This window comes from Melanotaenia boesemani, chromosome 20 (genome assembly GCF_017639745.1).
Source record: "Melanotaenia boesemani isolate fMelBoe1 chromosome 20, fMelBoe1.pri, whole genome shotgun sequence".
Classification (NCBI taxonomy): domain Eukaryota; kingdom Metazoa; phylum Chordata; class Actinopteri; order Atheriniformes; family Melanotaeniidae; genus Melanotaenia; species Melanotaenia boesemani.
Genome location: NC_055701.1, coordinates 8060915 through 8087264, shown reverse-complemented (window position 1 = coordinate 8087264; position 26350 = coordinate 8060915). Strand labels below are relative to the sequence as shown.

Below are 26350 nucleotides of genomic sequence, written 5' to 3'. Positions count from 1 at the left end.
TCTGCTGCAGGTAAAGCGTCTCATCAGAGACTGCTGAGAAAATCACTGGTTGCCAGCTACCATCTATGAAGGACATTGCTGGCTCATGATATCTCAGCAGAGCACAGATCATCATCACAGACTGCTATCACCCTGGTCACTGAATTTTCAAACTGTTACCATCAGGCAGGAGGCACAAAGCAGCCAAAGCTCACACTAATAGACTGAAGAACAGCTTCTTCCAAAGGTCAATAAATGTTCTCAACTTTAGTATAGAAACTTTAAAACTCCTGTTGATGTTCTGCTGTTCTGCACTGCTGCTCTCACTGCACGTTCTTATGCACTTAATTCTTATGTGAATGCAGGTATGAATGTGTGTCAATAGACATGTCATGTTCTTTTACTTATATAGTGTAATTTACAAATATTTATGTTATGACAACAAAGCTACTGCTGATAATTTCATTCTTTGCTTTGCTTGCAATTACAATAAAGTTATATTCAATTTAATTCAGCTAGCCCATCAGGCTTCTCTCTTGCAGAACCAGCTCCCACTGCTCTCAATTAAATTTATTTTAAATGTTTAATTTTTGTTAAAGCATAGAGTTAGCTGTCTCAGATGACCCTGATCTATCTATTTAGTTTGAATTCTAATCTGAGTGAGCATCAATGGGATGTGCTGGAAGAAATCCAAAGAGAGACCCAACTGATCCAATACTATCCTTCAGTCTACAAGACTAACATACAACTAGGCCTGTCGCGATAAGCAATAAGTCAATTAATTGAACGATAAGAAAATAAGAGCACGATAAGTTTGCCGGCCGCGATAATTTTTTTTCGTCCCCCCTTTACCATAGACTGTGTATGACAATAGGTTTCACTATGGAGTATTTCGACTAAACGCTCTGGTTTCTTGCGGAGTGATCTCTCTAGTGTCACACTTGACTGCAGCATGTTGCAGCACGAGCCGGTAAGCCGCATTTGTTTTGCACGGCTGCCAACACGCAATGGCCGTGAGACTTGCGTATTTAAGTGGCTTCTCACGCTCTCGCGCTAAACCTCCGATTCTCATGCTGAAATATGTAAATAATAGATGCAAGCATCTCCTCTTTTATTGTTTCGCTGCTTCCCACATGTAAGCAGAACACACACAGACGTCAGTACAAAGCCCCCACTTCCTGGTCTACCGTAATAACCCCTGTAATCCGCAGGCACATTACGCAAATAGAATCAGCCTATATACTACCGTATATGACAAAATACACATTAAGAGCAATGCCGGCTAATCGAGAGGTTTGGGAGGATTCCCAGTGGGCCGCATAACTTTTGGGCCGGTTTCCCGGCGTATGTGAATGTGGTATCCCAGCTAACTGCTGGGTTGTAGTTACTTATAAGGCCAACAGAGGGCAGAATGACTTTGTTTCACAAGCACTAGATTTTGAAGAGCAGAAGAAGAACACGGGTTTTTGTTCGATGTAAAGTGCTGAAGTTTGGTTCGTCATTAAAACCGGCATGCTTGTCTACTTGTCTGGAGTTTATTTGAAGATGCAACAGTGAAAAAGGCGCTTTTATTTATTTAGTTTATTGACCTTTGAAAATGTGTACTTGCATTATTACGGCATATGTCACTATATTAGTTGAGAATGGTCTCAAAATGACACATTAGCGCTCTGCGCAATATTATCGTTTATCGCGATAATTTCTGAGAAAATTTATCGTACAGCTAAATTTGTTATCGTGACAGGCCTACATACAACCCCAATTTACTGTGTGCATGCCCCAAATAGTCAGAATTTTTAATTGATTTAAGAGAGGCGTACAACATAAAAGGCAGATAGTTTTGTTTGTGTAAAGTATACTTTGTAAATCAAGCGAAGCAGAAAGCTGAAAGCTGGGATTAAAGGTTCAGTATTTGATATTCTTGACTGCAGTGCTGCACTGAATGTCATTTTATATATGAAGATCTAGACTCTTCTTTCTTATAATCTGTGCTCAAGTGTTGTTCCAGGCTGTCTGGCTGCAGGTGCACATTAGTACATTTGAGCCCCTGCCACCCAGTAAAAAGAGAGGGAGCCAGCCAAAAAGCAAAAGAAAGGGAAAGGAAAGACTCCATGCCGCTCTGGTTTTTGTCAGATAGAGGGATGTGCTGCTCAAAAGGCCAATTTAGGCTTTCAGTCTGTTTTGCTTCTGTTTGTTATGGACAGAAACACTATGGTGTTTCTGAGACTTTAGTCTCTGAAACTTTTCCTAATGTTCAGCACAAAGTATAATATTACAAGAATGCATCTTTTCAAAATCAGAAAAGTTACAGCTTTAACTTATTTTAATTTATAGTAAATACAATATTATGAGCTTTGGACAACTGATTGGACAAAACAAGCTGAGTATGTCGCAATTTCCTGACACTTGGTAAACAAAATGAATCAACGGGTGAATAATCAGTAGATCATTTAAACAAATCCCACTTAGCACATATTAGATAAACCAATATTTTTACTTCTATCTAAATCAGCATACTAAAACTGATGCAATACTTTAATTTATTGATAAATATCCTCATTCCTCACTTCCCATCACAGTGTCTCTTTAAGGCCAAATTCAAGATGGATGTTAGTGCTCATGACACACAGTTTGCTCTGCTGCACTTCTCGGTCTTGGTCATCTATGAGATCCCCTCCTGAATCTTAAACACCTTGTCAAAATACAAATACTTACATTCACACACCCTGCCACGAAGTGCACTTGCGCACTTGCACACACAAACTGCAGATTAGCTTGTTTACCACTCAGAGGGGGGTCTGCTCCAATGAGGTGTGATTGAGCCACTGATGGCTGAAACTCATGTGTCTGCACAGCTCTCTGTGACAAGCATGTACGTGCATGCGCACACACACACACACACACACACACACACACACACACACACACACACACACACACACACACACACACAAACTTGGTTACACAGTCATAACAGGAACATGTATTTCGGAAATTAAGCTGTTAAATAAAAAAACAAGCAAAAAAAAAAAAAAAAACATGATATCAAGTTATTTTCTCTGTTAATTCCCACCACATACTTGTCTATAAACCAGGAGTGTGCTGTGGTGAATTATCATACATCTACTTCTGCCTTGGAGCTTTATCAAAAAGCTACTAACAAATATGTTTATGCAAAATGTAAAATATTTAAAACACCTTTAAAAAAAAAAACAGTTTTCTTCCAAACCTCATACATGTACTCAGCATACACACACTTACAGAAGTGATTGAAGAAGCAGAGAAGGAGAATGTTAAGGAGAAAACATTTATATATATATATATATATATATATTAGTGCTGGGCACATTAACGCGTTAATCGCGCATTAACGCAACGCTTAATTAACGCCGTTAATTTTTTTAATTGCGCGTTAATTTTTTTATTTTTTTTTTTGCTGGCCGCTGGCTTTGATGACAGAAACATGGCGTCCATGTCTCTCTTCCCTGCTGCAGCGGTGCGTCTGATCGGGAGGGAGAGCGGGTTTATTAAAGCAAAGAGATGTTTTCTGTCTGGAACAGGAAGAAGAAAAAAAGAACCATCGTTTCTCTTTGTCAAAATACATGCAGATGGACAGAACATCGTAATTTTTGGACGGGAAACTTTATTATTATTTTTTTAATAAATGTGGTTTTAATTTATGCAAGACAGCAAAGGTGCTTTCTGACTTTTACAAACGTGCAGCATAAATCGGGTCTTCTTCTGCCTCTAGTTCGGTGAATCTTGGTCGTAGCGAGATGAAACTTCCAGCTGTGGAATCTGTGCGATGTGAGTTTTCAGTAGAGGAGACGTTTGTTCGTGTTCATGCCGTGGGGTGGACACAGGGAGACATCATTTGTGTTTACATATTTTTCGGACTTTGTGTAGCTGCTCTTTAAATTATTTGTTGTCTTAACTGTGTTTGTTGGTGATATAAATGGTTTTACTGAGCTGGTAGCTGAGATTCTGGACTTTCTGTGGATACCACACATGTTTATATTTACATCTACAGACCTGACACTACACACGGAACGAGATGTTAACCCCTTAACTCCCGGTAGCGGAGGCTGAAAATTAAAGTTTAGAGAAATTATAGGCCAGAAACCTGGATAATGAAACACTGAAGGTGCATGGATGGAAGTTATTGTGCATATTGTGAATATTTCTCTCTCCTCACCAGCTGTGAGATTCTCATCCTGCTTTCTGTCTGTTCACCTGATGCTGATATTCATCACATATTGTTCCTTCTGTGTTTAGAAGGAAGCAGCTTCACAGCTTTAAATTCATGCTGCTGACGTTTTACCTTTTAGTTATTAAATCCTGAACATTTCATCCTTCTTTCTCATAAATATTTGATTTTATAAATATATATCTAGAAATATTTTATCTGAAAATTGCTGCTAAACCTGTTTATGTGTTTAGTGCAGGGGTCTGCAACCTTTCCAATCCAAAGAGCCATTTTTCCCTCAGCCAGCTAAATAAAACTCCTTTAGAGACGCAAATGTTAATACTTTTCAAAAAGGCAAGTTAATATATATTTTTAATGAAGAGCCACCATAGAATGTTTGTTATATTTTAAGAACCACATTTTTATTTCCATTTTTAAGGTTTTAAAATAAAGAAAAACATAAAACCTTTATAAAAAAAAAAGAGGATAGGCAGACTTTCTGCTAAGCAATGTAGATATTTGTGGAAAATGATGTAAAAGAAAGGAAAAAAAAAGTCCATGGTTTCCAACCTAATGACAAGAAAGATAGATTTAAAAAACATTTTAGCCACGTATTTAGAGGCATTGTGGAAGGTCCAGAGAGACACTTGCAGCTCCAGAGTTGCAGATTAGAGACCCCTGATGTCGTGTTTGTAAACCAAAACTTACTGCATTTTCTTTTTAAAGCTGTAGGCCTTTTTTGAAAGGAAAGAGACATTTTGTGCGTAACGATGCGATTAATCGTGATTAATCGCAGCATGTCATGCGATTAATCGCGATTTAAAAAATTTTAATCGTTGCCCAGCACTAATATATATATATATATATATATATATATATATATATATATATATATATATATATATATATATATATATAAACCCTGAATGATTACTATAGAAGGACTCTGGATCAGAAATAGCTTTCTTTTTTATATTTTAGTTATTTGTAATTTCGTAATGTTCTGTCTTGATTGAACAGCATTTCTGTATTCATACCTACACAAAACAAACCTGCAGAACATCTAAGGGTTCATTTGTAGTGTGGATTGCTTTTAAAGCCCTGTAATATTAAATATCACAAATGAAAATCACAAAAATTGTCATATCTTTATGAATCACAATATATTAAGCTAATGTAAAACTGAGCTTTCTCAACCACTATATATGCAGTTTTTCCTCATATATGCCATTTTATACTACTAAATTTCCCCTTAGATGGTTTAATTGTCTTTTACTATATATACACATACTAAGAAAGAGAACCACTTACACCACCAAATGCAATACACACAGCTCTCCAGATCACTTACTTACTTTCACACCTGTATCTGCACACTAACCATCCCACACAACCAGAGTCTTTAGAGTATTAGAAATTGTGAATAATCCGATACATTAAATTTCTGTTAATAAGTCATTATTTTTTCATAAGTAAACATTTGTGAGGGGGGATGTCCTCCATGTAATGTACAAGGTGCACATGCTTTTTAGTTGTTTTGACGAAACCAACACTGTCAAATGACAACAAAGCTGAAAATCTTATTTACTCCATGAATTTTACAAGCTTCTAATGAATGAAATAGGGATATTACTGATTTCAATGTTGATTTATCCAGCCAATGAAACAAGGAGATGTACATTTAGGAAAGTTTGCATGTTGTGCGAGTTCATTGTCTGACGGCCAGACCTATTAAACTTTAAAAAGGTCTGAAACTGCAAGGCTAAACTATGTAAATGTGCTATTTTCAATATAAAAACAATTGTAGTTTTTTTTTTAATTGGGACAGCTAAAAGTGATGTAACTTCACAACAGTGAACCTACAGGTTAAAAAAGAAATCCGAGGAGATTTATTATAAAATGTAAACATGTGTGAAAGGTTAAATAGCTAATTTGTGTTTGTTAAGAAGACCCTGACAGCAAATACGCCCGTCCCCAAGGAGAAGTGGAAGAGATTAGCCACGACCCCTACTCTTTACCCCTTTCTTTTCATTTCCTCTATCCACCCGACGGGAAACGATTAACCGCAATCACCCCCCTCCCTCTGCACTCACATACAGACTTATATTCAATTCCAGAGTCTTAACCCTCGCTAATACAAAGCCCCTTAACCCAATCCTAATCATGTCTTTGTGCATTAAATGCCTCTCAAAGTGAGGCAGTGGTTTGCTGTGAAATTGCAGAATACTGTGTTTTTAGTGAGGAACGGTTGAGTAAATAATTTTTGCGTAATATTTAATTATAAGTCGCAGAGTTTTTCTTGATTTGCATTGAATAAGATGCAGGCATCAGTGAAGATTTCTTTCATGTCAAAGGCAAGACTTCTTGAGAATCTGATAACATGACCCCATTTTAGCATCCACAATAAGAAGGCCTCATCCCTTCTTAAAGGTTCTGCCCTTACCTCTTTACCATGCTGAGAAACACATACTCCTTGTCGCACACAGCAGATTGTAGCCTCACTGGGACAATAGGCTCTTTTGTGGAAGCTGGCAAAGAGAAGCCAAGCAGGCCGCTGGGCGTTTGGCTGCCCTTGGTGTGTGTGTGTGTGTGTGTGTGTGTGAATATGGGGGATAATAGCACTACATGCCCAGAGCTGCCATCATTTCTCTGGGAACAGAGTGTGAAAGAGAGAAAGGCAGGCGGTGACACACACATGCAATGACACTATGTGCACAAACACAGGATCGCTATCATACTGAGCCATATGCTGACCCCAGCCTCACTGCAGCTATCTCTGCCAATCAACTACTAGAGGGAATCCCCCCCCCACACACACACAAAGTAATCCTGAGAGTGAACCATATACACAAAAAAACCATCATGTTCACAAGTGTAAATGGATAGATGATGTACATTTGAAAATTCATCCACACACAAACACTTGCTGGCAGAGTGTTGTGTGTCTGTGTGTGTAGCAGCTTAGCATCTCTCCAACATTGTTTCCCAAAACCACAATCACCCAGGAGCAGATGGAGAATGGCCACAGCTTCCTCTTTCAGAAACACACACACACTAAACATCAACTAACATGTCTACCATTACACACACAGACAGCGATGCAAATCATACAAAATGTCTCCAAAACTTCTCTGGAGAAGATATGCGAGGCTGTGACAAACTTTAACTGCAATTTAAAGAGCACTGGAAGTCACTGTTGGCGTCATTATAGCTCATATAGTTGAAGACTCTTAAGTTTTAGATGGCACCACACAGAGGAACAAAGTGTGTCTTTAGCTGTAAACAAATCCTTGCTGATTTGGGTCTTCACGTATCTTGTTCTACTGTTGCACATTAAATATAATACATGAAAAATAACACCATTAATGTGCTCTGACATCACATTTTATTGCCTCATATTACTTAAAAATCACGTCAGTCCCAAAATTCTAATAAAAAAGCAACTCACGCCACACTGTGAGATTTGAATTTTGCCAAATATGAAAACAAATGCAGCATCAGAGTCAAGGACTTCCCATACAGCTAATTACCTTTGTTTGGTCTCATCTGTGAGCAATTAATCATGGAAAACAACCCTGCACTTACCAAAGATTTGCAATATGAGTTATCAGAAGGCAGAAAAAGTTCCTAAAACTCAGTTTGTTGCATGTCACTGGTACATTTCATCCTGACATGAATTCATGAATATAAAGTGTGCAATAAGAAGAGTGTTGGGAGTTTTGGGTTGCTTTTCTTGCTGCAATGAGCTGATATGTGAGATAGAGCTGTGCTCACACACAGCTGCCCCAGCAGCTTGGCACTCTGTCTTGGTGTGTTGTGTGCTTTTGGATGGCTCTAGTCATGGTGAATGAAAGATCAGAGAGAGAGAAAAGGCAGATGGACTGCCCCGAGGGCCAGGAGACAGAGAGAGGGAGCGACAAGGGCAGACAGAAAAAGAAAGAGAAAAATGCCAGTTATCACTGACATACTTTGCCCCACAAACCTGCCCTCCACCTTTCTTTCTCTCTCTCTGTTCCCCCATTTGCTTCTGTTTAAGTCCCTCAATAAGATCCATCTGTGTTACAATGGCTTTACTTAGCGCTTAAAAACATTCATTCAGGACATTTAAGCCTCAAATATACTCCATGTCCTAGCCGTCAAGGATATCTATATTGTCTTCTACTGCTCTATAGTCTTTTAAATATGTTATCCGAAAGCACAAGATCTCAAAGATGACTATGATATCCTGGCATGTAATACACAGTAGGTAAATAAGTAAAATTTTATTCATATAGCCCCTATCAAGATAAAAATCACAAAGTGCTTCACAAAGAGATGCAAGAAAGAAAAAATAAAATACAACAAAAGCTAACCAAAAGCAAGTTTATAAAGATGGATTTTAGCTGCTTTTAAAAGCAATTACAGAGTCCACAGACCTCAGACTCAGAGGGAGGATGTTCCAGAGATTAGGATCAACTTTTGGAAAGACTCTGTCACCTTTAGTTTTTAACTGTTTGTTGCTTGATAAGCAGACCCTGATCACATGGCCTGAGGGACCTGCTAGGGACAGATGGCTTCAAAAGTTATCTGATAAAAGTTGATGCTTGACCATGAAAGCTCTGAAAGTTATGGCCCAATTTTTTTTTTATTTACTCTGTAGTGGATAGTGAGCCACAGCTGAGTTAACAACAGGGTGGCATAATAGTACTCTGACGATTTTGTTAGGATACTTGCAGCAGCATTCTGTACAACATGAAGACAATCCAGTGATTTTTACTCAGAAACATTATTGAATTACAGAAATCTCTATGTGATGAAATAAAAGCAAAAAGGATCATTTCCAACTCTGGGCGAGACACAATGGGACTCAACTTTACAACATTTTTAAATGATAAAAACAAGAGTGAACCAGTGACTTAACATGAGCATCCAGAGTAAATGCTGAGTCAAGAGTAACACAGAGGTTCCTAACAAAGGGTTTAACATGAGGCAAGTGGGTCAAAAGACTCTACCATCTTAGGCTTAATCTGTGAGGGGCACAGACAAGGACTTCAGTTTTCTCATCATTAAGCTGGAGAAAATGGTCAACGATCCAGTTTCTAATAGACTCCAAGCACCTGAGCAAGATCTGAACCTTAAAAACATCACAGGGTTTAAAAGAAATATATATAACTAAATGTCATCAGCGTAGCAATAATAAGAAACATCAGGGTGAAATAAAACTCTTTTTACGTAATAATCTGGAAAATGTGCCCAACTATTTGGCCGCTGAAGGCTTTGCTTTTTAAACCTGTTTTTTGTTGGTTAACCTAAGTGTTTCAGCAAAGTAGGAATCGGTCGGTATAAGACTTAAGAGAAAGGAGAACCACCGTTTTTCATTTTTATGCTTTACACTTTGTTTTCTTTCCAGGCTTACCTACATATATATTTAGCTTACCACAACCAGTGTGTAAATGTGGATTGAATGAATAATAAATTCAATGTAAAGTGCTTTGAGGGCCTTACAAAATACTATAAAAATCTAATCTATTATTATTATTATTATTACATTATGATGAGTTTCTCCTAGTTAAGGACAAACGAGACCGCGTTGATAAAAAGGAGACCAAATGTATGAATAAAGAAAAGTAAACAAATCTAAAAAAAAAAAAAAAGATGAAAAACAGACAAAATGACAGAGATGGAAGAAGAAGAAGATTCAGTCAGATAAGGGAATTAGAGAGACAAGAGAAGCAGAGCAGGAGCAGAATTAGAGAGGCAGATAGAAAAATGATGATGGGGCACAGAGTGATACAAGACAGGAGCAGAATAAAAATAAGAGCAAAACGAGGGATGTAAAGGCAGACATACAGCCAGCCAGTTAGAGGATAAAAAGAAATGAAAGGAGCGACAGAAGTAGAGGGCAAAAAAAAAGGAGTGAGGGAGCAGCATAGGGAGAAGAGTGAGTGTAGCAGAGAGATGGGGAGTCAATAATGACTGATTACTGTAATTCAGCCTGTCAGAGACATCGACCTGCTGCTACCACCAATCAATACACACCAGGACACTCACACTCCCCTGAATAGGCGTACACAACACGTGTGTCATCACATTGTCACACACATATACACACAGTCTATACAACCAGCCACACAAAAACATACTGTTAGGGTGTCTACATGTCTGCACAGTCACTTGGGATGGCTGAGACATAAATATGTGAGTATAGATGCATGTGCACACACAAAAGAATCGGGGCCATCTTAGCTAATATCATTTCCACAAAATATCTATGAAAAAGGGGGAATGAAAAACGGTAGATCCTGTCCTCGAGGGCCGGTGTCCTTCAGGTTTTAGATGTTTCCTTGCTGCGACACATTTGATTCAAGTGAGATGGTTCTCTAACAGCGTTTCGTGAATTTCTCCACAAGTCTGTTAATTACCCTTTAATCTGAATCAGGTGTGTTGGAGCAGGGAAACACTGCTAGCCAGAGTTTCTGATCTCTGCTGTAGATGGGATGACAGTAAAGAAAAAAAAGCAGACGATGAGGGTGGGGTGATGAAAGGAGAGCTAAGAAAGAATTGAGCAATTCCAACACTCTTCTTCTTTCTGCACCTTCTCCCTTTTAACTATAAAGAGATGAGGATGAGGAGGAACATACACAATGAGATTCACACCTCATTTTTCCAGCCTCAGATATTCTGCTGATCAACAGGTAGGAACAGCACTGTGCTAACATCTGTATAATACATGTATTCGCAGTGTTCTGACGCTAGACCTTCATCAGGCAAAATATATCAGATAATTGCCTTTTTATTGCAGCTACTTAGACCGTGTAGAAGTTTTTTTTGAGTCTAATGAAGTTCATGTGTGAAAAGCAATAATACAGAAGAAGACTGCTGGCAAAATTTTGCCTTGTGTATTAATCGATGTGAAAGGAAAGACAATCAACACGTTTGCTAGCTAAACTTTGGGTTGTGTGCAAGAAAACTACACAAGGTAACTTTACCTTCACTTGCATGATCAATAAATACTGTCAATAATCACAGATCCACAAGGCAGCATAGAGAAAAGATAACGGTAGATCTTTGCTGACATAATGATTTGATCTGCAAGTGTCTGAGGTGATTTTACACACTACCTGTGCCTGACTGTCACAGTAAAAAAAAAACACTTACTACACTGCAACTGAACTTTCACTGTTTAAGACTGAAGAAGAAGAAGCACAAAGAGCTCTGAATCAAATTGTTTGAAGTGCAATTTGAACGTAATTTTAATGATCAGTCAGCAGGCTGGCACACTAAAAGTTTGTGTGTTTAGTCACTTTTAAACACATGTAGATTAATCTGCTTATCTTGCTGTGAATGTGCTTGAATGGTTGTATCTGTGAGGTGGTTTTGTCCATGGGATTCCAATCATCACTGTGTATGAATATAGATACTTATCTGGCAGTTTGTGAGTGAGCATGTCTGTCAATGAGACCAGAGAGCAAAGCCTCTCATTTAGAAACAGGGCTTTAGAGAAGAGCCATCGATAAGTATTGACTGCAGGACTTATTCCAAACAAGCTACCATCACATTGAATCAAGCAGACAAACTGTATATACACATCACACTTTAAGCCATGCACAAATACACACATTAAATGTGCATTCAAACTTTTTGTGCCTGGCTGTGTACGACAAACAAACGCCTGATATGCAGCACTTCAGAGTCGACTAAATACAGCTCCATCACACCAGCACTTGTAACCTGAAAGCCAAACACCACTGGACATTGATTTGCTATTTTTAATCCTTGAACCGAGCGAAAACCAACACTTAAACGGACAAAAACCTACAAAGATTTCAGCAGCACACACAACAGTTTAGGCATAGGCTTAGAATTGAGTAGAGAAGTAAGCTCTACAAGCGGGTTTTTATGGACCTGAATGTAAAGTGTTGGAAAGAAGATTTAAAACAAACAGAATGACTGCAAAAAATCATAGTCGGGATTTTTTCAGACCCATCTGAACCTGATGGAGCAGTTTTCATGACAAGTGTTTAGTGGTCTTAAAACTCAGGTCAGAAATCTACCTGAATTTAAAGAATAACTAAAATATTCTGGGAGACCATTCAAAAACTTTTGAGACTACCAAGTGTGCATATTTCTGATTTAACTGTCAGACATTCTCCAGTGCTCGTGTGCATAAATGGTGGTAATGCCTTTGATACTCAACCTCAATATATTTGTCCAAAGACTAGAAAACTAGGCGGGTCTTTAAGCCAAAGCATTTAAGTAATTTGAATTAACAAAAAGGATTTAAACTATTTTGTGTGTGCAGGCAACGACATATCTGAGCAGATAAAATTAACACAAAGTTCCACTGTAGGGCCACTTCAATTAAAAAATAAACGAAAAAAAAAAAAAAAATTAAATTAAAGAAATCCTGAACTGAACTTATTATGTGGGGGGTTTAAAAAGAGGCAGCATTGACACTAAAGCTGGATTTATACTCATCTGTGTAAAGTCAGTGACGGCGTAGCTTATGCTGGTAAAGCGTGCTCTTGCTCTTGAGCGTAGGGGCTACATGTTGTTTTGGTGTCGTGTTGCAGTTTTTCGTCTTATTTTAAAGGTGGCAGCAGGGGTGCTATCGGCTGGTAAACTCAACAGGAGTTATTTGCCAAAGGGGGAGACGCCCTAAGGCCAGGTGCACACTTAACGATTTTTGGGCTGTTTTTTTCTCGATTCTGCCTCTTCCGACCTCGGACGGCAAACGGCCGATCATCGTGAGATTTCCCTGTCCAATTATCATTTGGTCCGTGGTGTGTAACGAGCTAATCAGCTCCAAAACGGGTCGTTAATGACAACTGGGAATATTGAACATGTTCATTATTTCAGAGCCGATTTCTCATTGTGACTGCGTGGACGGTGACGTGGCACGGGATGTAGCCAATCAGAGCGAGCTGGCTGGGGAACAAGGAAGTAAATAAAGTCCGTGTTCACGCCGTCTCCAGTCTGTTGTTTTTTTCAGTTCTGGCTTTTTCTGTTAACAATAGTCCCAAGACCATCATCCTTCCCTCGTCCTATATATCCCCTTCCATGCTGTGTGTTGTGTTTTCCGGTTCTTGCTATATTACTTCTTCTTCGTTTTTTTGCCGGTTGTTGCTATGGTTCTTCTTCTACGTTTCAAAGTTTGTCCAGCTTGGTGGACTAGATGAGTTGTGGGACAGCATCAATATGTGTGTGTTGTACGATCAAAAATGATTTTTTTATCTTCACGTGTGAGGTCTCGACCAGATAAAAAAAATCTCATAAGATTAAAAAAATGTTTATGTGTGTACCAGGCCTAACCGACCTTACGCAGACGCCGTGTGAATATAAATCCAGCTTTAGGCCATTTGGCAAAAACAGGTGAACAGGTGAGACCTTGGATTTTTCCCTCCCAGGATTCTCTAATTTTACACAAAACATATTATTAAAAACTTGTTTCCTTTTCTGAAATTACAGCCCTCACTGTTTCATAGCAACTTATCTGCCGTATTGTCACTTGACCAGAGATTTAACAGAGCAATTTAAAACAGTAACACCAAGAAAGGTCTGTAAGTGGCTAAAGTACTCGATCTGTATGTAATAATCTTAACCAAGACCAGGGGTCTCATTTATCAAACAGGTGGCGTAAGTTAGAAAAAAGGGAAATGCAGCACACAAAAACTTTCAGATTTATCCAAGCGTGCGCACGTACGTCCTATGCCTAAGCAAGTCCTCTAATGCCACTGGTAGCTCAACGTGACAATAGCCCAAACTAATCCATTCATCAAGTTATTAAATGATAAACACATTACAAATCCGGCATGGTGCTGGAATTCTTTAAGCCCTGTTAACATCTTTTTCTGTTTATGCAGATTATGCAAAGTAACTAAATATATTACCATGCGTCAGTTGTGCAAAACATATAGCAAAGACCTTATTATACAGCACATGAAGCAAATGCCTTCAACTAATACATGGGTGTTAATGACTTTGCTTTAATTAAGCACAGACAAAATTATGGTCAATGTCTTTTGAGCCAAAGAAAAACATTAAAATCTCAACGCTCGATTTCAGTCTGTAATGTTAAGAATGTGTAACCAAGCAAGAAATCTGGGTCCCCTACAGACTCATGTGATTTTCTACAGTCACACTAAGCCAGTTATTAGGATTCAAGAGAAAATGGTATTAATGACCTACCTTGGACTTGTGATCGTTATCGGTCATATCTAATTATTTAGGGTTTCAAAGGATACAAGTTCTGGTACAGAGGAATGAGGGACTTGAGAGCTCGGCTTGCATTAATGGCTGTGGCTCTAACCATGGCAGGCAAAATCTTCATGTCCACAATGGCACCATCAAACAGCGGACCAAAGAATGGCACCTACAAAGAGCAGAACAAGTGGGCTATATTTGTTATAGGCAATCAAAGACAAATGCTGATATTTTGTGAAACAAAATATCTGGTAGTGGCTGGGTTTTAGTGAACCAAGCCAGTCAAACAATGATGGACACAACAGATTTTTTAAAAATGATATAATATTTGATTCAGGCTTTGGCTTTCTGATTTAATTCAATATTTTGCTTGTGGAATCCACCAAAGAGAATAATGTCGGGCTTTTATTGAGTTTGTTTGTAGACCAGGTCTCTGAGCCATGTGCTCTATGGCTAAATACATGTGCTTTCAAGACAACAGCAGAGGAGATATCTTATCTAACTTGTTCTTGGATTCATGATAATTCAATATTTTTCCTTGCAGAATGAATGAAAGAGAATATGATTATGTTATTAGTGCTGTGGTATCTATGTCATACAGAAAAAAGCAGCATTTTTATTGTGTTAGGTCTTGTTTGAAATAGAGTTATGCCATCAGTGCTATGGTATTAATGTCTGTGTGTTTTAGACTGATACATTAACCAGATCAAGAAGACTTGTGGCAAGACTCTCTCAAGGATTGTTAGTCAATATGGATGCATATCTGTATGGTCTGGTTGGAAACATAGAATCATGCACCAAAACACTGTGCACATTCACAATCACACTCTTAATCAACTTTCAAACACTTAAATTCCAAACAATGTAAAGACTCCATCATCAGTATATAAAACTGCGATAACAGAAAATTAATTGACAGCAATGTTGATAAATAAATGGTTTAAGTAATCTATTTAAGTGAGTAATCTATTTATCAATCATATAAAATATATTGTTTTTGGTTGATATGGTACCATTTACCATATCAATCAAAAACTATATATTGTTTCTGTTTATATTATGTATGTTGGGGGGCAGGTCATATGTACAGTAACTACAATTTACCAACAATTTAATTACAGTAATTTGTCTACAGTAACAATACTTAAAAAATTTATTTATTTGGAAGTCATGTAGTTATGTTGTTAATTTTTATATTAGATGACCACTTAACCTTTTAAGTTGTAATAAATATTTAATTCCCAAAATCTACACCATTTTTTCTGTACATTTAATTAGGTAATTTAAGGTAAGTCTACCCTTTTTACAGTTGGTGCTCCTGCATGGTTCCCAAACCTCTGTTATGTATTAGCTCTGGGTATCTGGTTTTACACAGCAGAGATGATACTTGAATTGTTTTAAACGGGCCAACAGCGGCTCAGGGAGTAGAATGGATCGTCCAATTACTGAAAGGTTGCTGTGGCCTCCAGTGTCAGCAGAGCTGGTGAATGAATGTTTGGTGGTGGTCAGTGAGGCTGTTGGCAGGAATTGGCTGCCATGTTTCTGTTAGTCTGCCCCAGGGCAACTCTGGCTCCACATCACTTTTCATTTTATTCATTTAATTTCTTTTATTGTCCTATTTTTTTTAAGTTTTTTTAAAAAAAAATCCATGTTAAGTCTGCTTTAATGTATTATTTTGATCTAATTTACTTCATCTCTAGCTTTTCCTCACTGACAGACCTTCCCCTGTTCAGTTTTATACTAAAACAGATCGTTTCTGTTTGAGACCGACTGACAAAGACACTTTTTTGGCTTTTTCTTTTTTTTTTCCTGTTATTTCTGTAAAGCGGTTTGAGTTACAAAATTGTATTAAAAATTTATCATATGAATACCTAACTTTATCAAGGAAAAAAAAAGCCAACTAATCAAAATTAGCTGGTAGGATCAATGTAGCTTTAGTGCATCCACTGTGTCATACTCTGCTATCAAGGTGTTTAATTCTTTTATATAACAAGGAAAAGCATTACCTGGAGCCTTCATAACTACTTTGGTTGGGGCAGGGTTGGACTGTGAATCCAAAAGTGATAAGAAGGGAGGACAGAGCTGCACCAAGTCACACTGCTGTGATCCAGCAGTCAAATTTAAAAGTTAAATTCAGCTGATTTGAATTTGACATTTTTATTGTGAAGAAGTCAGAGGAAATCCAAGAAACATATCACAGACTATTACTTTTTAAAGTGGACATTTAAAAACATATAAAACACACTCCAGTGGTCAGAAACTCTGCTGATCACAGCTATTAGAAGTGTAAATTAGTATGATTTGTGTTTAAAAAAAAGCCTCAAACAGAGATCTATATGACTGGATTTGATCAGATAAATAGAAATAACTCAGGCTTTATTACGAGGTTTTATGCCTAAACTCTACAACTTCAGATCACTGGTTTGTGTTTCTACAAAAGTAATAATCGGTAATAATAATCTGATCTGATGCATTTACATGCACTTCTTAAATATGATTAAATCCTCCACTAAAGGATTCTTTTGTACACGCGCAGATGTAAAAACATGAAATAAATCAGATGTACGGATTTACATGCACAAACACATCGGAGTATTGGGAAGAAATATAGGTGTGTCAATCCGTTTACTCATAATGCGACAATATCAGATATCTGATATTTTAGATTTTGCTATTTACATGATCGACTGAATTATCTGATAACTCAGGAAATCAGGTAATGATCAGATTTTAGGTGTGCATGTAAACGGCCTCACTGTGCCTCTTCTGCAGGCTCTTGTGATGATCTTGTGGCAATCCATCCAGCATCGGAAGCACATAATTAACGGATGCCAACCTCATACAGAAACTACTGAACAAGCCTGAAGAATTCCTCCTTTAGGGACTAGAAATGTTTTCCAAAACTTTCATGAAAAGCCATTTATTAGTTCCAGTAATGACACTGAAGGATTCACACCACTACTGTGGAACCGATTAAACTGATTGGCCAATGATTTCCACAACAATTACAGTTCCACAAAGGGTGATGTATAATTATCACCGATTAGTGCCGCAGGGGATTAATTATCATCCCTGACTTCAATGACGAGCTTGAATAACCTGCATTTTTAGTGTAATGTCAGTGTTTCAGAGCATTCTGGGAAAATGCTGACATATAAGAGGCTAAATAAAAAAATAAAATATGGGCAGCTGTTAATTTGGGTCGTAGAGATGTTTTTACCTCTGGTTTTTTGAGGATATGGATGGAATACATGTGGTTTTTCATGGGGTAGATGATGATCAACACATCTCCAAATTCAGTAGGGATGATCCCTCGACGGTAGTCTCTGGAATGTTCTGACCAAATGATGTGGACCTCATCGTTGCCCAGGTGTCGAAGCTGGAGGGATGGGAAGTAAGAAAAGGAAAGCAAGAAAGAGAATTAATATTAAAGTCAAAACAGGGAAAAAACGTTTATTTTTCTTTCTTGTTGCATAAATAATACAGGCTAATATGCCAACAAAACACACATGCACAAAGAAGGTCTCGCACAATGAGCAGGGTAACGTGTATCCATCATTGCCCAAGGCTTTTGATTTTAGGTGCATGTATGTGGTATAGGTGGCCCTGAGCATGATGGAGTGAGTGTGTGAAGATGAAGAGTCGTCGACAAGACAGAGTGAAGTCCCGGAAAGATGGAGTACGGGCTGGAAGACAGATGGGATCATGTATGATGCTGTGTAGTGATGTGTGTGTGCGGCATTCGCCTTCACTCAGCGGGCTCCACTCAGGGCCGGTGACAGCTCAGTCATTAACCTTGATGTCTGCCAAAACACACACACACACACTCTACTTCTCTGGTTTGTCAAACACTTCAGATGGATTTCAGTATTGTCCTTCGCCTAAGACAAAAAATATTCTGCTTTATATTCTGACATATAAAAATATTTCCAAAGAGCTACCGTACCATAAAAGATTATTTTTTATTTAAATGAAATTAAAATGCTAGATTATCAGTTTAACTGAGGTTGGGATCATGTTTGGAAGTGGTTTCACCCGTTTGCCACAATGACATTACTTGACTGCACTGACTTACAACCTGACCTCACTTATAATCTGATGCATCCTGACTAATTGATATATATTTACAAACTCCTTCTTTAATATTTAAAAGACACTTTTCTCCATATGTGTCAGAAAGATACAACTCAAAGCGACACGGGCAAGCTCTTCTATTGTCATACTGTGAGAATCAGGAGCATCAAACATTATTTTTTTGTGTAAGAACAATTTGTGTCTTATTGTTGTCTTACTATTTTAGAAATATTTACATGAAGGAGACCAGTGTGATTTAATCTCTAATGCTAAAATCAGTTGGTGTAATACAGCTTTAATCCTTTTAATCATGTTTCCAGCAGATGTGTTATGACATGAACAACACTGCACTGCAAAGAGGGAAACCTGGACAAGAGCCCTGCGGAGGACTAAACTGATTGTGTTTGTGCTTGTGAGTGTGGCAGGAGGATAGGGGATAAATGTCTGCCAGTATAGAGACGTGTGTCAGTGGACATCTATGTGGACACGTTCATAAAACTGTTTCTGTATGTGTTTGCTAGCCTGCGTGTGCTGGCTGACATGTGTTAGGAGAGCGTGCGCCTCTCTGTCCGACATTAATGCAAATTTATGGTGTGAGGTTATTTGTGCAGATGGATGTGAATAAAACCCTTTGTGGATGTGTGTTTGTGTCATGTTAAACAGCTTTAAAAGTCTTCATGAGTGTGCCTGTGTGTCTATGTGACTATGCATGTTTGATGGGGCCATCAGCTGATCAGGAAGATGGATGGTGTTGGGCCAGGTGCTGATAATCCAATCAGGAGCCTGAAGCGATGTGATAGGCTGAGAAGCAGGAAGTATGATCCAATTAAGGGGACATTATGGCCATGTGCAGAGCGCCCAGTGCCCGAGGGTTGACAGGTGTGATTACACACACACAGACAGACACATACAATAAAAGCTGCCTGCCTGGACACTGATGCAAACCCATACCCCACACTGTGCACAAACGCAGGCATGATTGCTCCAAAAAATCACTGTAAACGCACTGACAACTATTGACAGGTTTGTATGTGCATCTAATTGCAAAGTCAGACTCAGGCAAAGAGAGGAGTAGAAAGAAAGAAAGCAGAGAAACCAGAGAGAAGAAGAGATTAGAGGAGATCACCTGTTCTCTTGTTAAATAAAAATAGACATAACAGAGGAAAATTAAAGGCTAATTATTGTTAATAACACTGCCTGAACAAAGCAGCTGTGAAAGCAACACCAAAGCTGTATCTCCTGTGTGTCGCCTTTCAACAAATTTTGCCCTAAACAAGCTCATCTACTGCTGGGTTGGCGTGCACACGGCAGAAGAGAGGCATATGCTAAATTGAAGCAATGCCAGATGTTAGCCATTGTAGTCTGTGGACATGACAAAGAAGTGGTGTCAATCAAACACTAACTAGGCTGGTTATATTTAGGAATAAGCTTATCAAGAATGTTTACATGCAACAAAACAAAACAAAAACAACAAAAAAAAACTAAACACCTAATTAGATTGTTCAAAATAACAAACAGGAAGTTTGGCGCCTTTCCACAACTACTGGTGTGTTACCTTCTTGGTGAGGTTGTGGTCCTGGTCGTAGGGCATGCGAGTGGAGACGTGGTAGATGACTTCGGTAGTGGAAGTGGCATAGTAAGGCGTGGTTTGGCCTGTGCTGCGGTTTCTCTGAAGGCCTCCCATGAAGCCACAGTGTGTGGTAAGATCCACCTAATGCACACATAAAGATGCACCATAACATGCAGCATACGGTATAAAAATCTTACCTTCATCATTGTTACAACATGAGAGTGATTTTATTTGGACAATGACTTTTTGATATGAAAATGTTAAGGAAAACAAACACCATCAAGGATGTGAGTAAACGTGTTCTTACCTCCCAGCCGAGTCCTGAGACAAAGTCTTCATAAGCTTGGCTGCCTGCTGTGTTTGTTAGTATGGAGTGTTTATCTTCTTGACCTTCAGCCACGTAAAATACTGCGATTTTATGGGTCTCACGGCTAAAAGACAATGAAGGAAAATGAAGATACAACGAGACAGAGACTTACAAATGGATTGTCAGTCACATCAAACTATGGGCTGAAAAAATGCTGAATGAAAAGGTTAAAGAGAGAAGATGGAAGAAGAAGGCAGTGAAAGATAAAGGTGCCTACCACTGCCGTGAGTCCAGATTCTTCAGCTCTCTCAGTAACTTCTCATTCTTTCTCAGCAAATGAAAGTTACTCCTGTAAAACAGAGGTTCACAAGACAGCAGTGATCACTCAATATTGTGGCTAAACCTGTAGTTTAACTAGATACTGGCTATTAATATCTGTCCTAACTGGCTGTTTGGATAAAAAAGAAGAGAGAAATAAAAAACAAACTATAAGAAAGAGACTTCATTCACTTTCCGAAGGGGGAAAATGATTTGTGAGGATAACTAGTAAAATGATTTGTGAGGATAACTAGTAGCTGAGTCAACTATAAACAATGAGACACTTTTAGTGGAAGAACAACAAAAGCACAATGAAAAACAGAGAAAAGCTGAACTGCAGCATGTCTCTCTGCAGCATTTGCAAAGCAAGAATCAACTAGTTTGACTTCAGAAGACACTGGATAATAAAATCAAGTACATCCAACCTGGAAGGTTGAGTTGAAGTGAAACAATATTTGTTCAGCTCATAAGAAGTGAATAATTCAAGTAATTCAACTATACACATGATCATGTATGAGAAATACCAAACTGCTTTTTAAAATCTAAAATAAAGGAATTCTTGATACAGAATATATTTATTTGACTCCTCTGTGCTTAAAAAAACATTTTTCCACCAGAGTAATTACTTCTGTAGCCTGTGAACTTTTCCATTTAAAACAAAAGAGATGATAAAAACAGTTTAGAAATATGTACCATGTATTGGAAAATTGGGCCAAACTTCTGCAGCAGCATCAGAGACTGATAACTTTATCCCAGAATGAAAACTTCAAGCACTTCAAGCATAAATGTACTTATTTTTTTTCCACACAATGCTTGTTTTTATGGCTTAGTTAAATAATGTCAGTGTAATATGCCACCAGAGGTTATGTATTTACCCAATTTTAAAGTCATGATAAGAACTGGATGATTTTTCTAATGTGCCTTGATACAAAATTATGTTTTAAACAAAGATTTTTAAAACCTGATTTTTTCTTTCTGATCTAAACTGAATATATTTTATTTTAATATATAATGTATACTGTCCTTCTAAAAAAAGGAGGTTCGTGTTTGTTAGACATTCTGATTGAAAAGTTATTATTGGTTTTTGTGCATAGAAGAGGCCACAAAGTCTAAACACTGTAGGTAACCTGGCTAGAAAAGTCCGTTACAACTCTCTATATTTAAATACACAACGGCGGCCGTTTAAGTGAACCATATCCTTTTACAAGTATACAGTCACAGAAAAGAACTTTATTAAAAGAAAAAGAATGTACAACTGAGCTTCAATAGGCTAAAATGCTTCTTTCTGCTTAAAGGTATTAGGATCTTTTATTTGACCTTTTTATTTTTGGATTAAAATAATTGACAAAAAACTTATCTGGAGTCAGATTAGCAAAATGTTGGACTGATTCAATAAATCACTTTTATGTTTTTCCTATTATGTATGTATTTTTACATTATTTAATATGAATTTTCATTCATTTGTCATTTTAAGTGGATTTAATTGTATTTTATTCCAGTCTTTCTTTTTAATTTTTTCCCCTGTAATTATTTTGTTTTTATACAATTGTATATAAATAGGTGTTAAGGATATGCACATTACGCAATGTTATTCTGCTGTTACCAACTTTTTCTGAGAACTGTGGAGCATGAGCAGAGTACCAAGGCCAGCTTGAATCTCATTGGGTGCATAGTTTACATGTTGGAAAATATCAACTACTAACCAAATTATTAATGTGTACAAGGACTAAATAACACAGACGTTTTTCAGTGGCTGGATGAACATACTGTATTTAGACGTAAACTGTAGTTTTAAAAACGTGCATTACTGTGTTTTATGATCACGCTTTAAATGCACAGATAAAGCAACATCTTACACCAACCATAAATTCCTAATGTTCAGGCTCCAAATAAAAAATATGATGGATGTTTTTAAATAAAAACAAGAGTCTTTCCATCATAGTATGCTGTAAAAAATATGCTGATGAGCTGACATGAACCTCTATGCTGCTGATATAAAACCAGGACTCGTGCAGAGAAGCTTGGAGTGGACTGATAATAACATGTCATTCTTTTCACGCTTAGAAAAAGGAGAAAGAGAGAGTGAGTGCAGGAGATAAAGAGGGAGAGAGAGAGCAATTTGCTCTTTATTAAACTGATACTTGGTAATGGCCTCATTCTCTGCTCTCAAAGATTCCATTTACACAGTGGATTATAAGGAAAAGCATAAAAGGGGAATACACGTGTAGCTACATGGGTGACTGTCAGTATCTAAGTGTCTGTAATGCCCCATATGAATACCTGGAGAGACACAAGGGACAATAACAGATGATTAGACAATTTCTTCTTTTCTTTCATTCCTATCTATCTGTCCTCTTGAATTCTCTTTGCATCCAGGTTTCTTGAGCCTTCGCTTTCCACGTCCATTTTCTTTTATCTTAATTCTTTTACTAATGTTATTATTTCTCTCTACGTGTGTCATGTTCATCCTGTTGTCTTATTTGCAAGAGCACCCTCAATCAGGCTCTTCAACTACTGTCTTTTCTTCTAACCCTAAATGGGTCGAGTTTCATCAATACACCACGATACTCATTACCCCACACACTTTTACACACATATACACACACAAGTGCAGTGTGCTAGGGAGTCTATTGTGTGGGCTGAATAAAGAAAGCGTGATTCCCTGGCTAAAGAGTGATGAGTGTCCATTAGCTGGCCAGGTCTGTTTTAAAAGATACTCTGACATTTTGTTTGTGAGCTCGGAGTCATTGAGAAGATGAGATGATGCAACAACCGAATGCAGAAAACACAGCTTCTAATGAGAAGAAGTTTTTCTCATTTGCATTGAGAATATGTTTGATTTGTGCTACGGAAGACATTAAAAAAGAAAGAAATCAGAGGGCATCCCATACAAGCCTCAGGAAAAAACACACACATGCATGCACACACAAAAGCAAACATTCACACAAAAGCAGCCATTTCATACAAATCTCCATTGTATATTCATCTAGAACCCCCCCCTAAATCTAATTAAACATTTTCCAGTCACTTTAAAAGCAGCTGTGTGGGATGCTGCTTAGCTTCATTTTGCAGCCCACATTGAAAGGGAACACATGCACAAAGGTAAATGTACCAAAAACACCAAGTGTATCACATTTATAAACATAAACTGGAACCTTTTTATAAGCAATAAATAAAATCAAGAGTTTTTTGTGTCTCTGTGAGTCTTACCTCTTCTCCCAGGAGTTGAGTCCCAGTATGTTGATGAGCAGTCTGCAGTAGTAAAAGGCAGACTGGGGTGTCTGAGCATCTGGTTCGGTTTGCTGCACTGCTCTCATGTTCAACTCCTCTCCTCTCTGGAACATCAGTTCAACTCAGTTTAGAGTATTTAACATGGAAAAGTGAATATTCAGGTGTAAAAATGATAAAAAATCCTGTTATAAACAGAAAAGATGACAGCAGAGAGAATTTATTTATCAATAAATGCTTTCCACAAACTCTGATTTGGATCCATTGATGATTAAAGCAAATGCAGGTTATAAAACTATTATTCTAGACCACTGATAATATTCATAACTAGCAAGGCAAATCCGAGGGGATCTTTAGAACAAATGCAAAGAAATCCAAATCAGATACTTTATCCATGGATGGGTTTAAAGAAAAACTAGATTGTACAGCGGTGGTACAGCCGACCCTGCTGTTACCTACAAAGCAGCAGGAGAAATAATCGTCCCCAAATGGAAAAAAAAACCTCAAGGTGCGTGCTCTACAAGAGGAAAATGATCAAAGCTCCTCAGGAATTTATTTAATTTATGGGAATATTTGAGATGTTATACCATATTAGAAGACAATTCAGTCAAGTCAGTAATGTGAGTTTGTTGGAAACAGTCATGCCAGCTTACGTTTTGGTCGGATGTGTTTTGTGAAGTTGTTTCCATCCCCCCTAATATATGGCTGGGGGATAAATCAGTTTTAACCAATAATAAAAACTTAAAGTTTATGGTGATTTATATTGATGTAAATCTGGATTTTTACTCTTTAACAAGCACTGCAAATGCTGTCCTTGGACTTCCGTAGTTAACCCCAGGCTCAGCCCTCCACCTGCCAGTTTTTGTTTTTTTTTGTTTTTTTTTTCCAACCTGTGATTACTAACAAGTTATAACATGCCACAACAACTGATTTATTTCAGCACCTCAACAGACTTGCTGCCGAGTGGGAGAAAATGACTGCAGTTAACTGAGCTGACATGAAATTCTGACATGAAGTTGTCTGAATATATTTCTTAAGAAAACATGAGTTATAATGGAGCCTCATGCTTTAACCATCGACTTTCATGGCCAAAACTCCAAGATGTTAATGATTAATTCCGCAAAGTAAAGTTTTTCAACTTTGGTTCGGGTTAAACTGGTATAAATGCAAGCCAGTTCACATCAGACCAAAAAAAAAAAAAAAAAAAAAAAAAAAAAAAAAAAAAAAAAACAGTCTGTCTAAAAGCACTAATAGATGTAGTTATGTGAGCCATAGCTCTGCATTGAAACGCTGTGAGAAATGCTGCTCTCTATGAGAAGCATTAGACCATGGATCCTCAATGCTGAACCTTAATGGCTGGTGTCCTGCGGGTTTTATAAGTTTTCCTACTGCAACACACCTGACTCAGATTTGTCTGCTAATTACCCATTGATTTGAGTCAAGTGTGTTGCAGCAGGGAAACTTCTAAAACCTGTAGGACACTGGCCTTGTGAAGAGACGACCTTCATCAGGGAAATTATTTTCAGTTTATCCTGTTTGATGAATGAGGATCCTGGTGGTAAGACAACATGGACGCGGTCGCATTGCATATTACTAAAAATATGCAGCTGCTTTATACCGTAGAAAAGCCCAGCTTTATTTACAACTTGTTTTTGGCTGGCTGGCACACAAGTATCTATATGTATGTTTTTAAAAAAGAAAATATTTAAAATCAAAAACTGGGTTTGGTTTGGAAAAATCTGAGATTTGATTTTTTGGGCCATATTGGCCAGCACTACCCTAATGTGCATCAAGTCTTCCTTCAAGAGGCAATAAGTGGAAATTCATCATTTCTAGATTGAAGGAATTGAAAAAAATGGCCATGTGTAGAACTAGACGTGTAATTTCATCTGCAGGATAGCGTGACGTCACACATTCTTCGTATGTTCATATGAATCGCCGCCTCCTCTCTCCTCTCAAAAACTTTCAGTAAACAATGGCAACGTGTATTTTCTAATTAAAATGGCGGAGAGCGGAAGTAAATGTTTTCCAGAAGACAATAAGGATCCGACATTACCTCTAAAAAGAACAAAAAAAAAAAAAAACTAAGGTTGTTGGCCAAAAAGTTATCAGATAAAGAAAGAGCCATAACCTGGATTAACATTGGCCTTGAATTTCTAAAGTGAAGAGCCCTGCGAGAGCTAAAGGGGCTACAATTCGACTCAAAGCTAGCCGTTCTCCTGGACAGTAAGTAACCACATGAAAATGATAAGTTACTTCAACATGCTCCATAAAATGGTGTTTTGCTCTTCTCATAAAGACTATATGCATTACTCACATGAAGGACGAACTCGCGCTCAGCAGCACTTTGTTTCAGGATGGCGTTGATCACGTCGTTCTCCTGCTTCTCTGAAACACATGTTGGGGGAGGAGCTGGGATATTGAGCGGCATCCCTGCGAGGATCAAAGAGGAGTCAAAGTTAATTGTGAATAATTAGCTTTTTCTTATGTGTAAGCCATACTGTTT

The 26350-nt window shown here is 37.9% G+C and overlaps 1 protein-coding gene across 7 annotated transcripts in view; it reads right to left on the bottom strand.

Annotated features, from left to right (window-relative positions):
- The window catches only part of ralgapa1 (Ral GTPase activating protein catalytic subunit alpha 1), a 77995-nt gene that overhangs the window by 17462 nt on the left and 34183 nt on the right, over positions 1-26350 (bottom strand). For all 7 annotated transcript variants that reach the window (XM_041971389.1, XM_041971390.1, XM_041971394.1 and 4 more), the window contains exons 37-43: positions 26162-26277; positions 23827-23951; positions 20576-20647; positions 20299-20422; positions 19977-20132; positions 17568-17726; positions 14389-14516 (exon numbers count right to left, since the gene is read on the bottom strand). In XM_041971389.1, coding sequence (XP_041827323.1) covers positions 14389-14516; positions 17568-17726; positions 19977-20132; positions 20299-20422; positions 20576-20647; positions 23827-23951; positions 26162-26277 — 880 coding nt within the window. The remainder of the gene's footprint in view (positions 1-14388; positions 14517-17567; positions 17727-19976; positions 20133-20298; positions 20423-20575; positions 20648-23826; positions 23952-26161; positions 26278-26350) is intronic.